At 38.6% G+C, this 12,378-nt stretch overlaps 1 protein-coding gene across 1 annotated transcript; it reads left to right on the plus strand.

The window, feature by feature from the left end:
• Window positions 1-27: 27 nt before the first annotated feature.
• Window positions 28-11,279, plus strand: LOC140237848 (acetylcholinesterase-like). Its single transcript, XM_072317778.1, has 9 exons — window positions 28-115; window positions 1,009-1,262; window positions 2,216-2,375; window positions 3,483-3,560; window positions 3,965-4,083; window positions 4,704-4,871; window positions 5,281-5,610; window positions 6,180-6,472; window positions 11,114-11,279. The coding sequence occupies exons 1-9, from the start codon at window positions 28-30 to the stop codon at window positions 11,277-11,279; spliced, it is 1,656 nt and encodes a 551-aa protein (XP_072173879.1).
• The last annotated feature ends 1,099 nt before the right edge of the window (window positions 11,280-12,378 follow it).

A 12,378-nucleotide genomic window follows, 5' to 3' on the forward strand; every position in this document is an offset into this window, starting at 1 on the left:
CACAATATAGAAAGCAATTTTTCGGCGATGACGGGACTGATGCTGATTATCTTCGGGCTGGTGTCGGCAACCTACGCCGGCCCGGTGGTGGACACCGTATATGGACCCGTGAAAGGTGATTCTTTACCAAATTCTCACCACTTTTTCCCCTTCCAGCATTTAAGACTGTTGCTGTTTGTACCATATAGGTAACGTTACTCAAACATATAGAATCTGCAGTTTTCACCTGTAAAAATAATCGTCGGAGGGTGACGCACAAAACTGTATGCCTCACTCATTAAAACTTTTAAAGTTGACCCAGTCTGTGAAGAATTTCCAAAGATTTATATTACTTGAGTTATTATATATAGAAAATATGAGTATTCTGACATGTAATGTTGTTTGTCCGATTTCGTACGCAGTTTTTCTAATGTAATCACCATCATGTATGACATACTTGCTTATTTTCTTTTGAAAAAAAAAAATCAAGGTGTGATAACAGTATGATGACAATGACTTCTTTTTCGTCGTTATAAACACCAGACAAAAGATGGCTCATTATGTATTACCAAACAAGTCTCTTCTAACGTACACAGCACAGCTATACTTCGTGATATCATTGTGAAATATTACAGAAGTCATGATAATCAATTGCTATTTAATTACTCTTACAGGAGATTAAAAATAGAATCTTTTCATTGTCATGACGATTTGAATCTTGCTGAGGAATATTGAAATAATCATGATGATTAATTGCTATTGAATCACTCTAATATTAAAAAAAAGAGAATCTTTCCATGGTCACGACGATCTTAATCTTGCTGAGAATGAATGTCCCGTATCACTGTAGGATATTAACATCATCATCAACACTCCAAAATAACAACAGACCGCAACAACAACAGCTACAGGATAACACAGTCAAACAGAAGCTGATTCTTGCAGCTGAGAAAGGCTTCTAGGTATTCAACCTGAACGAGTAAAGTACTGTCTGCATAATTCACATACCTTTGTGTGGACGTCACTCAGGTCTCACGGAACACTTGACGGAAGAATCTTTCATCGGCGTCGACAGCGACTTCGACGTCTTCCTCGGCATCCCGTTCGCCAAGCCTCCCGTGGGCGACCTCCGTTTCGCCAACCCGGAGCGGCCGGACCCTTGGAGCGACAACTACGACGCCACGTATTACCGACCCATGTGTCTGCAGATGTTGCCGGGAGTGCTGTCGGGCGGCGTTGACGAGGACTGTCTCTACCTCAACGTCTATGCACCGAGCCCCATGGTAAATAGCCAAAAAGAGAGATTTAAACCAGAAAGTCCTGCTAGGAGAGCGCGAAACATTCGGCAAGGCAGCTAATATTTCCCTAAATCGAGGCAATTGTAGTACTGTAAAAAAAAAAAAAAAAAAAAAAAAAAAAAAATTATCACAAACCCTGTCAAGTGAGTTGATGTTCGTTATTCCGAAAGTTCACTATTCCGAGGGCTCATTAGATCGAAAGTTCGTTAATCCGAAAATGAAAAAGTTCGTTATTCTGAAAAGAAGGTGCTTACTAACGAGTCTTCGAAATAACGAACCTTATTTTATTTTCCGATTAACGAATCATCGGAATATAACAAACCTTCGGAATAATGAACTGCTGACGTAAATTCAAACAATATTGAAAAGAAAATCCAGAAACTTTGCCAGTATCGTGTCCAGATATTGTGTTGTTTCAAGACTTGTATGAACTTGCCCTTTTTGACAAATCATCTGGAACGTCTCTTAAGGGGTTAGACCCTAAGTAAACAAATTTTAGAAGTGCCCCTAACTCTTAATGAGAGAGACTCTTTGAAAAATTCCTGGATCCCCATCATCACGAAAAATAATGATTTCTTCCTTACACCATTTCTTATTTTCTCTAGAAATTTTGTTCAGATCCTTCTACTAACTTTTTTCCATAAGTTTGCTAATAGAAACAACAAAAACAAAAGAACAATGAGAAAGACAGGAGAGAAAGAGAGAAAGAGAGGGAGAGAGGGAGAAGGAGATATTGTATAGAGAGAAAGTGAGAGAGAAATAGCTAAATAAAGTATAATATTATTGATTTTGTGGTAGAATGCATAGAATTAGGCTCCTCATAGTATTTGAAATACAGGGTGCGCACAATTTTCGTTATTTTATTTTTAATAACAATGATAAGGGAGGTGAAACGAAATGAATGATCAACCTTTAATTTGAATCTTTTCAAACTCTAGCCCACCAATGCAGCTGTGATGGTTTGGATACACGGTGGTGCATACAACGTAGGTACCGCAGGTCGAGCGGTGTATGGTGGTGTGCCTCTGGCTGCCGTAGGTGGCGTCATCGTGGTTACCGTCAACTACCGTCTTGGCTCACTTGGATTTCTGAGCACAGGTCAGACTAAACAAATCTTCGTCCAAGATTTTGTACATCTATTCTCGTCTTTACAGGAGAGGCATAAGACGATTACCTCTTCTCTTCACATTGTCCTCGTTTTAGTTGTATCCAAGTTGCATGAAAGTTCTCTTGTACAGGTTGTTGATTTTGTGATGGTGCGTAACATTACTACCTTGTCCGTCTGGAAATAATTGCCTGAACTTCTATCGATAACTTTGACTGCTTTGAAAGTACATTAGATATGCATTGTCTGGTAAGTACTTCATACTGCATCACTGTTGAATGAAACGTCTAGTAGACTAAGACTAATTAATATAAATTATTTGGAATACATTGTGCTCCACGAAACAAAAATAACCACAGCACACTAATTCTTACTGGGTATCGATCATTGGCCAAATTGATTCTATTTCCACTTCAAATTGCTCACGAGACTTTCAAAACAAACAGCATGAGTACATTTATGGAAACAAATAAGTAATTTAAGTCAAGTATTCTCAAGATGTAAAAATTATCATTAGTGTATGGGGGAAGGCACTGCGTCATACCCGGTCCAAAGTCAGAATAAACTGACAAATTGCATTTTCTTTCTCACCGCTGAGAACTTTAAAAGATGGTGACAGGAGCTTATGACCCGTAATCGCCAAGAATCTAAAGGGCCTGTTAAAGGCATAATCTACCATAATACAGATGAAATGAAAACCCAGCATTAGTGCTTTAAGATAGTTCTAAAATGTGAGTTAGGGATAGAAACAACCACTGTAAAAATTTGAATCAGTAAAATCGATGTTAAGTATTGTTAAATATACAAAATGCGAACAATAGTTAAAATAAAAATGTTTCCAGACTAAACCGTCTACAGTTACGGTTTAGTGAGAAAAATACAGATATCTCCTTATATTCTAGGCTTTATCATGAAAATTTGATATGATAGGATGTTTTGTGGTACAACAGACCTACACATATGCAATGTCATATCTTGAAAATTTTTCAAATCACTGTTCCAAAAGGTAAACAGGACCTTTAAGAAAGGAACCTCACATGTACTTCAGAGTCTGTTGGCAGACCTAACTTCATCTCTGTAAACTTTTTGACTGTTTGCAGGGGACGAGGCTGCCATGGGGAACTTTGGCTCGTTTGACCAAGTGATGGCGCTGCGTTGGGTGCAGGAAAACATTGCCAGTAAGTCTGATTGCCTATGTGTCTCCGATTCCGGTTCGCTTCCTCTGTTTTGAATCTCATCTGCCATCCTTTTATCATTTCGGAGACTGTGACAATAGTTAACAATAAGTGTTTCGTAATCCAAACATGTTTAGAATTTCTTTTATGGTGAATCGTATACAAATTCTGTACTCATGAAAGATTGAAAAATGTATAGTTCTCATTATGACAACATCAGTTTGTCTTTATATCAATTTTTTAGTTGAAGCATGTACGTGTATGCTCGATTGTGCAACAGCACGTCAATTAATTTGTGAATACTTGTTTGATGTACTTATAATATGTACGTTCGTCCTTTCACACTGCCCAAACCGTTCACTAGTCAGACTTCTCATCTTAACAAAACCTCTCTAATCGAACCTTAGATTTCGGCGGTGATCCGTCCAGAGTGACAATATTCGGCGAGAGTGCTGGTGGTACGAGCGTCGGCCTTCATGTAGTCTCCAAGGAAAGCCAGGACTTGTTCCAGTCGGCTATTATGCAGGTAGACCTTTAAAGATAATAAACATTCTGGTCTGTTCGACTGGACTTTCCAGAGAGAGTACAGTTTCGTGACTCTTGCGAGTCACGAAACTGTGCTCTCTGTGTTTTTCACAAGTTAGCCCAGTCGAATATAGTTTGATTACGTTTTAATATCATACTACATTACCTGGAAGAATACTACATTACCTGGAAGAATAAAAATCTGTTTCGATATAATCCTTAAGGTAAAATTACACCGTGGGTGTGTTTGTGTGTGTGTGTGTGTGTGTGTGTGTGTGTGTGATAATATTTGAATGGAAGTGAATAAGCCAAATACCATAGTATTGGAAATAGAAGTGTTTGTGAGGTGTTTGTATCTTGAAAATGCTTACGCTTGTCATGATTTTGTCGATGCATTTTAGTCGTTTTGTACGATGTTATGATAAGTCCCAGGCAATGGTGTTCACAAACGTAACTGGATCTTCTGTATGGCGTTGTGAAGGTGAAGAAGAGTTCATAAACTCAGTCATAACTACATGGACCTAATGATTCTCTCGTTAAGGTTGATATTATGTCTGTCAGTTAACTATAACTTCCTGTAGTTCTTACCAGCCTGGGAACTATAATATTTTTTCTCTACAGAGCGGCAGCACGCTAACACCCTTTGCCTTCAATCCCGACATCGACGCCGCTCGCAGCGAGGCATTCAAGCTTGGGGAGAACGTTGGCTGCTCGACGTCGTCGAGTACGGAGCTGGTGGACTGCTTGAGGACCAAGTCGGCAGTGGATGTGTTGGTCGGTGGACTGAAGGTAAATGGGAGTACGACCACTCATATACTCGGTCTGTCGGTGAGGGCGTCTGTGGCTCGCTATTGAACGAACACATGATAATAAAATCTCCATTAAAACATGAAAGCATGAAACATTCTAATCAGCACCAACATAAAAAACACCGAGCATAGTTAGACAAAACTAAAATATTTGCATCCGTTTTCCCCTAACTTGCTCTTTATGCTTGAGTTCCGTACAGCGAGCAATATGTAAACATAAGTAGTTTATAAAGTTGTAGTAGTTGACCATTTTTTAATATGAGAGGTCTCCGTGTGTTTTGACGCGTCTGGCATACCTCTCGTCTATAAAACACAACTTATCTGAAAAAATGTTTTGAGAAACCAAGTCCCATCTAGGTCCTCAACCTTCACTATAATGTTCCTCTCAGTTCGCCATCCTGTCCGCACCAGTGGTCGACAACCGGTTCCTCACCGGTAACCCCCAAGATCTTTTGGAGGCTGGTGACTTCAAGCACCGTAACATCCTGCTAGGTAGCAACCATGACGAAGGTACCGCTTGGGCTCTCTCCATCTATCCAGACTACACTCTCTCGCGGACGGCACCGCACATGAGTCGCGCCGACTACGATGAGCACCGCGACGACAACATTGACGGCATCGTCAACGACATCATACTGGACGCCATGGACCAGCAGTACATTGACTGGAGCGTTGCCGACGACCCAAATGCGGATTATCTTGAGCAATACGTGAATGAGGTAAGATCGTTTGAGCTTTGATTTCTCCTTTCATTTATGATGCAATGAGGTAGGATATTTGCACCGAATGATAGGGCATTCTTTACTTGATCACTATTTGATTCTTCGAAGTGGCGGTTGGAACCGATATAGTTATGATAAACGGAACTGCTTCAGAAAAAAAGAGGTTACATCAACAACTATTACCACTTCAAGTACTAAGTCATCCTCTGCTACTGTAACTGCTATAGCACTGCTACAATTCATTTATTTCTGATAATTGAAATGTGAAAAAAATATTTTAAAAATATGCATGAAATATATTTTGGTGATACTGATTATGGTAATTGTAGTGGTAACTTTGATTAAGATCTTGATTACCACAATCTTCGAACAGGAAATATGTTGTTGGGTAAAACCTAGTCGTTGTTGGGTAAAACCTAGTCGTTGATGTCAGCTATGCACAGATGCAGTGATATAAAAACTTTCTCTTGCCTCTCTTTCTCTCCCGTTTTGTTCATGTCTGTCTCTGTCTGTCTGTCTGTCTGTTTGTATCTCTCTCCCTCCATCTCTCTGTCAACTTTACTCAGATTACCGACCAGTCTTTCGCGGCTCCAGCCGACGCTTTGGCCCGAGCCTTTTACCAGCACGGCGCGGGCCAGGCTTACCTCTACGAGATGACCCACGTGCCCTCCGTGTCCATGTACAGCTACAGCCTGATCGGACCCCGCTGGCTGGGCGTGACCCACGGGGAGGAGATACCCTTCGTCTTCGGCTGGGCCTTCATACCCGAGGTGCAACAGTATCGACGCAACCTGAAAGACGAGGAGCTAGAATTCATGGTGAAGATGATGCAATACTGGACCAACTTTGCAAAGACAGGGTGAGCTACTGTATGTCCCCCCCCCCCCAAAAAAAAAAAAAAAAAACAAAAAACAAAAAAAAAAACAATCAAATTTTCGCATTGATGACGCCCAAAATGATTAAACTGTCTAAATGCTACTTCAGGGTCTTAAAAAATATAACATCTTAGTTCTATTTTGCAGAAAACCCCATTCAATTTGGTTGAGCGGTCACAGAGAAATATGGATTGTTGTAAAGCATGTCATGAGTCTGATTCTACCAAGTTTAGCACTTCGATGCTTTTGTGTGTGAATACAATAGACAGAACTTGGAGGGAAGATATTCTTGACATCCTCTACAAAATTCTTCATTTCTCTTTGACCACTGAAACAAATCGAATGGGGATTTCTGTAAGATGTGGGCAATGAGTTATGGCTCATACCCTGAATTTGTATTTGGATTGATTCACTATTTTTAAAGATATCATTGCGGAGGGTCCCGTTGTAAATATTCTTTGGGACATGCGGTATTGAAGAATGCTCTCAATTAGAGTAGCAAAGTGTGATGCCATTACCATTCATCGCTATGGTAACTGGTTCTTAGCCTCACCTGCCCCGAATATCTGTAAACACTATTGTTGATAAACGTTCTCACACCTGGTTCCACCCCCAAAAGTAGTTTAAACTTATAAACGGTGATTCCATCATTAAAGGGATGGTACAGTTTTGGAAGAGGTAAGAATTGGGCCTTTAAATTTTTGCGAGATATCAAGAAACCATCAGTTGTAAAATATAGTACAGAGCGTACGTTTCTAAGAGAAATTCAGAGTTTATCTGATGAAAATCGGTTTTGGAATGGCTGAGACATCCAAAAATATAGAAAAACAAAGCGATCGTAATAAAAGCTGGGTCCCACATTTTATTAGAATTGCTCTGTTTTGGGGTATCTCAGCCATTTCAAAACCAATTTTTATCAAATAAACGTTTAATTCTTTTTGGAATTACATGCTCTTTCATATTTCATGAGAGGTTTCGAATAATCTCACACCAAAATGTTAGAAATCCCAGGTTAGGTCTCAACCAAAACTATACGATTCCTTTAAAGCTATGTCGCTGCTAAATGGAAAACGAGAATAGTAATTCCAGCCAAGTTGCCTTGTTTTATTGGATTCAGAAATCCAACCGCAATAATTTCCTGCGTTGACAGTGCTTGAGCACAAGAGCGTTTAGCACGAAGGGCTATTTCTCAATGAAAACAAAACAAATACATGGCAAAGTTTGAACCCTTCATTTTCAGATTGGCCATGTAGAACGTTTATCCTCCAGACAACAACAAATCACACATGACCCTCTGGAATCCTTTTTAAGAAAGAACAATAAGGTTATCTTTACAAAAATTGGAAGGATGTTCATCGAGGCGACCCAATCATTTTGCAATGTTGTGTCTGGCACACTTTACACAATCTGAAAGTGTGCCATCAAGGTTATCTTTTTATTATGAATGCGCTCATGTCTTATGCCTGCTGGAGTCACTTGAATAACATTAATATTAATATGGGTTATAATAAATGGAAGTGCGAAGAAACGTGGTGCGATAAAATATACATAAAGGATAGGCTGGCCATGCATCCCTATATCTGCAACGAAATCTAGTTGTGAACTGAAAGCTTTCTTAAAGCGAAAAACAAAACCAAAAATGTGAAAATCCAAAGACGCCACTTCCAGTAGTTAGAAGCTAAATATGTCGAACAGCACCCCCTGCATTTTGTCAAGTTTGGAAACAAGTGCTGATCAGATCTACTGCAGTTATTCTTCAGAGTACATAGAAATATATGGCAATTCCTCACTCGATTAATGAATGTTAAAGTTTCTTAACATTCATTTCTTAACATTCATTAATTGTGCATACTGTTTGTCACTTTTGGTTGCTTGCTTCAGTAGTTTCGTTAAGACATTTAAGATTTTTGTTAGGTTGCTTCATCCGCACAAACCAAAATGCTAGCGGTCTTGTAATATTTGATAACCAGAATCTGTACAAAGTTTCTTCAGTTAGAATTTAATGCCGAAAACAAACTAACATAATTAATGATTAAATAATAATGATGAATATTTATGGACTCATACGGGATTGTGTTAGGTGCTAGAGGTCATACGAATATAATAAAATAATAGAACGCTTAAATTCGTTGTTGAGATTTACTGATATTGTAACGTTGTTCATTAAAAGCAACGGATACAGCTTCACTATCTAGCACTTCTTCCAGCATCATCTACATTCTTAATGCTAGAAAATTTTCAACAACAACAATTTTGTATAACAACAACAAATCAAACAGCAACGACAACCCACAGCAACATCGACAAAAGCTGCTACTATTCTCCTCCTCTTCCTGATCCTCCTCCTGCCCGCCGCTGTTCTATCATCTTTGCTGTTGTTGTTGTTGCTGCTGCTACTACTACTACTGCTACCACTACTATTCGACACTGTGATAATACTGCATGCTACTGCCACTATTTCCACAAACATAACTACCATAACTACAACGACAATAACTATACTACAAGTCTACTACAACTACTACTATTACAACTACAGTAACAGCTTCATTACTACTACTACTACTACTACTACTACTACTACTACTACTGCTGCTGCTGCTGCTGCTGCTGCTGCATCTATTATACTACAGGTGGAAGTAGTGTTTCAGAATTGAGGCTTGGATCTCCCCCATGGATGTCCCATCAATGTAATGATTTGCAAAGCATGGACATGTTTGAGTTTTTAAAGGCAAATTGCTCTGTTTAAACCCCTCGTCTTTTCTGCATACAAATTTTCCAAGGTGTTTGATATCTAACAAACGTCTATATAGGTGGTTATTAAGAGGTGTAAAAACTTTGACATTGATTCCGAATATGTTTCCAAGGAAGGCGAGGATTGTGTCGGGGATCGGTGAAGGGGGAAATATGGATGGGAGGTGCAAATATCTTTTACTTTAATATCGAGTTTATGTTTGTTTATTTGTTGTTGTTGTTGTTTTTTTTTTTGGGGGGGGGGCGGGGGTGTACACACCACTCGACTAAATGAAGTAGAATGAACTGGGGAAAAAATTGATTGGTTTCGCTTACTTCCTCCTTAATTGCCTGCGTGATTAATGGCCAAGCACATAAATGACAGTGATAACTGGGGCGGCATCTTTCTATTAATAAAGCACATGCTGCCGTATACAGTTCTGGATGATCAGATTCGTTAAGTAGCGTGGAGAATGGGCAAGTGATATCGTAATCATCACTTTTCGTGTCCAGTAATTGATCCTACACTGTCTCTCCTATTGCGAAGCATGCAGCTCAACATAAAACTTTCCAGAGAAGACAGAAAAAACAATCTGCACAATTATGTAAAAACACTACGAGACATTGAGCTAAATTTCCCTGTTTAAATATCCTACGTGAGTCTACATTGAGCTATACGTTGAACGAGGTTCTTTTATCAAAAGCACGCAATAAATCACTCAAAACAATTTACAGGTAACTTTTACGAAATATCTAACGTTTTTAGTACCCTATTCAAAATGGAACTTAACTTATACTGTTAGCATGGTTGGTAACCGCACGCACTGTAGGCCTATGTGTAACACATACCTGCATGACTCCATGTTTCATTTTTGTAACTGTCATTTCCTATATTTCATGCACATACTTTGACACATTGTTGATGGGGAGTGGGATACAAGACCTGCGGGTCATGGTACTTAAGTTTACCTCTTCTTATCCAAAGCAATCCCGTTAATTGTATTACAATAATTATTTTCCACTTCTGCCTATCTTGTTCCTTTGTTACGCTAAATCGATCTTTGTACTGGTATTTGGTCAAGACAAACATATCCGTTCTCCGTGTAATTATATGCCTATGAACTCGGGAACCTACAGTTTTACAAGCTTTAAAGCTTTTATGTAGGCCCCATCATATTTATTATACTTACTTGTGACATCTTCATACGATATGACCATGAACATTTGTGTCAAGTATATTTTTTCTTCTTCTTCTTCTTCTTCTTCTTCTTCTTCTTCAATCAAAAGACATGATTGTATATATTTGGTATTCTTGTTTTATTGTCAATAATTTTGTAATCTCATCATTGAGAAAATGGAAGTGGAAATATGAAATAAATTTGATTTGAATTGAATTGAATTAAATCGAAATATTCCTTTGTGACTTTCTATGTATATAAACATTGTCTAGAGTTCAGTTCAGTTCAGTTTTTTTTTTATTTCTGCATTTCAAAATCAATACAAATCCACAAATCAACAAAATACTTACATAGTCATTTACACAGCTAATATTCGTAACGTTTGGATCTTACATACATTTTTTTTTTCAAGAACGAATATCATATATGAAAGGAAGCAATAGGAAATGATAAAAATGAAATGCAGGGGACCATCGTCATAAGCTAAGCTTGACGAGGAAGATGGCCCCAGGTAATAGTGTCGAATAGATCACCAAGCGTCGAATAGATCACCAAGAGTGTCGAATAGATAGATATTATAATAAGAAAGTAAAAGTTTAGACTGAAACTTTGCTATGGCCCCAACGAAATATCATTCTGTTATTTGACGGCATTAGAGGTACATCACCTGATCATGATATTTCTTTCCATTTTCTCTCACTGTCTCGAACATAGGGACCCTAACTCTGCCGATCTGCCAAACTGGCCGGCTTTCACCGTGCCCGAGTTGGAGTACATGGTTCTGGAACCAGACCTCCGCTCCGACCGAGCACTGCGGGCGGACACGGCGGCTTTCTGGAATGGCCTCGTGCCCAAACTCGCCGCCTCCTATGCAAAATAGGTGAGCACCGCGAATTACGTAATTAAACTCAGGATCTCTGCAATCTGAATTGCAGATTGCTTTGTTTGATCATTACTACAAACGAGCTGACTGTTCAGTTGAATTCATCTAATTGAACCATGCCCCGGTTAAATGATTCCAGTTGATTTAATTCACCTTTAATTGTACAAATGTTTTTGCCGTTGAAAGTACATATCAATATGTATATTTCAATCATAGAATATATCGTATCATATTCTACGCATTTGATTCTGTAACGACAATAAAAAAAAAATAAAGACATACCAAGAGTAAACTGGATTTATGTGTCAATGCAGCCTGAAACATGATGGGCAAAATACAATATCTAGTTTTAACCTTGTAGCCTTTCCTTGGATCATGAGAACTACGAGAATTTCTTCAACATTCAATCAATTCTGTTGCATTTTCACATAGTAGACTTGAACACACTGTGAAGATACTGTAAACACACTTTTGGACACTGTGTTCTTTCCAGTAGGGGGTGCTTGATTTCACCCCGAGAGATATTGCCCTTGTTTGAAGCATACTCCTTTGTGTGTTAGTTTTTGTTTGTTTGATTGTTTTTTCACTCATCGTCATTTCATTCCATTTTAACTGCTTGGTGATTAAAATGAATAGTGTTTTCCGCATTGAAAAGTAAAAGTTATGAGTGTGAGCAGTATGAAATGGTGTTCTGGGTTTTTTTTCACTCTTTCTCTCCACGCATTTAGAAGACCAAGTCCACTGAAGCGTCATCGTCGCAACAGAGAAAATCAAACAGGAATCGGAGCTGGGCCGTGAAAGAAAAGCGACGGACTTTTGAGGATTTCGACAAAACACGGATCTGATGATTTTGATGAAATAGAGGGACCATGAAGAAAAATCGGATTAGAGAATGTTTTTAATAATTTGGATAATCCGTAGAAATTGAAACAAAATGAAAGATAAAAATTCTGAATCATAGTCTTAAACTGTAAAAGAATATAGGCGATTTTGAAACTCAATCGAAACACGAAATATTGTATGCTGTCGTGACCGCACTATAGATCATCGATTACTGTATAATAAACAGCAACAACATCAAAAAAGAACGTTTAAC

This window comes from Diadema setosum, chromosome 14 (genome assembly GCF_964275005.1).
Source record: "Diadema setosum chromosome 14, eeDiaSeto1, whole genome shotgun sequence".
Classification (NCBI taxonomy): domain Eukaryota; kingdom Metazoa; phylum Echinodermata; class Echinoidea; order Diadematoida; family Diadematidae; genus Diadema; species Diadema setosum.

Excerpts from the sequence above, each read along its gene's own strand:
- LOC140237848 (XM_072317778.1), top strand. The coding sequence starts at position 28 with ATGACGGGACTGATGCTGATTATCTTCGGGCTGGTGTCGGCAACCTAC. Across the intron at positions 1,263-2,215 it reads TCTATGCACCGAGCCCCATG|CCCACCAATGCAGCTGTGAT; the intron begins GTAAATAGCCAA and ends TTCAAACTCTAG. Across the intron at positions 2,376-3,482 it reads ACTTGGATTTCTGAGCACAG|GGGACGAGGCTGCCATGGGG; the intron begins GTCAGACTAAAC and ends GACTGTTTGCAG.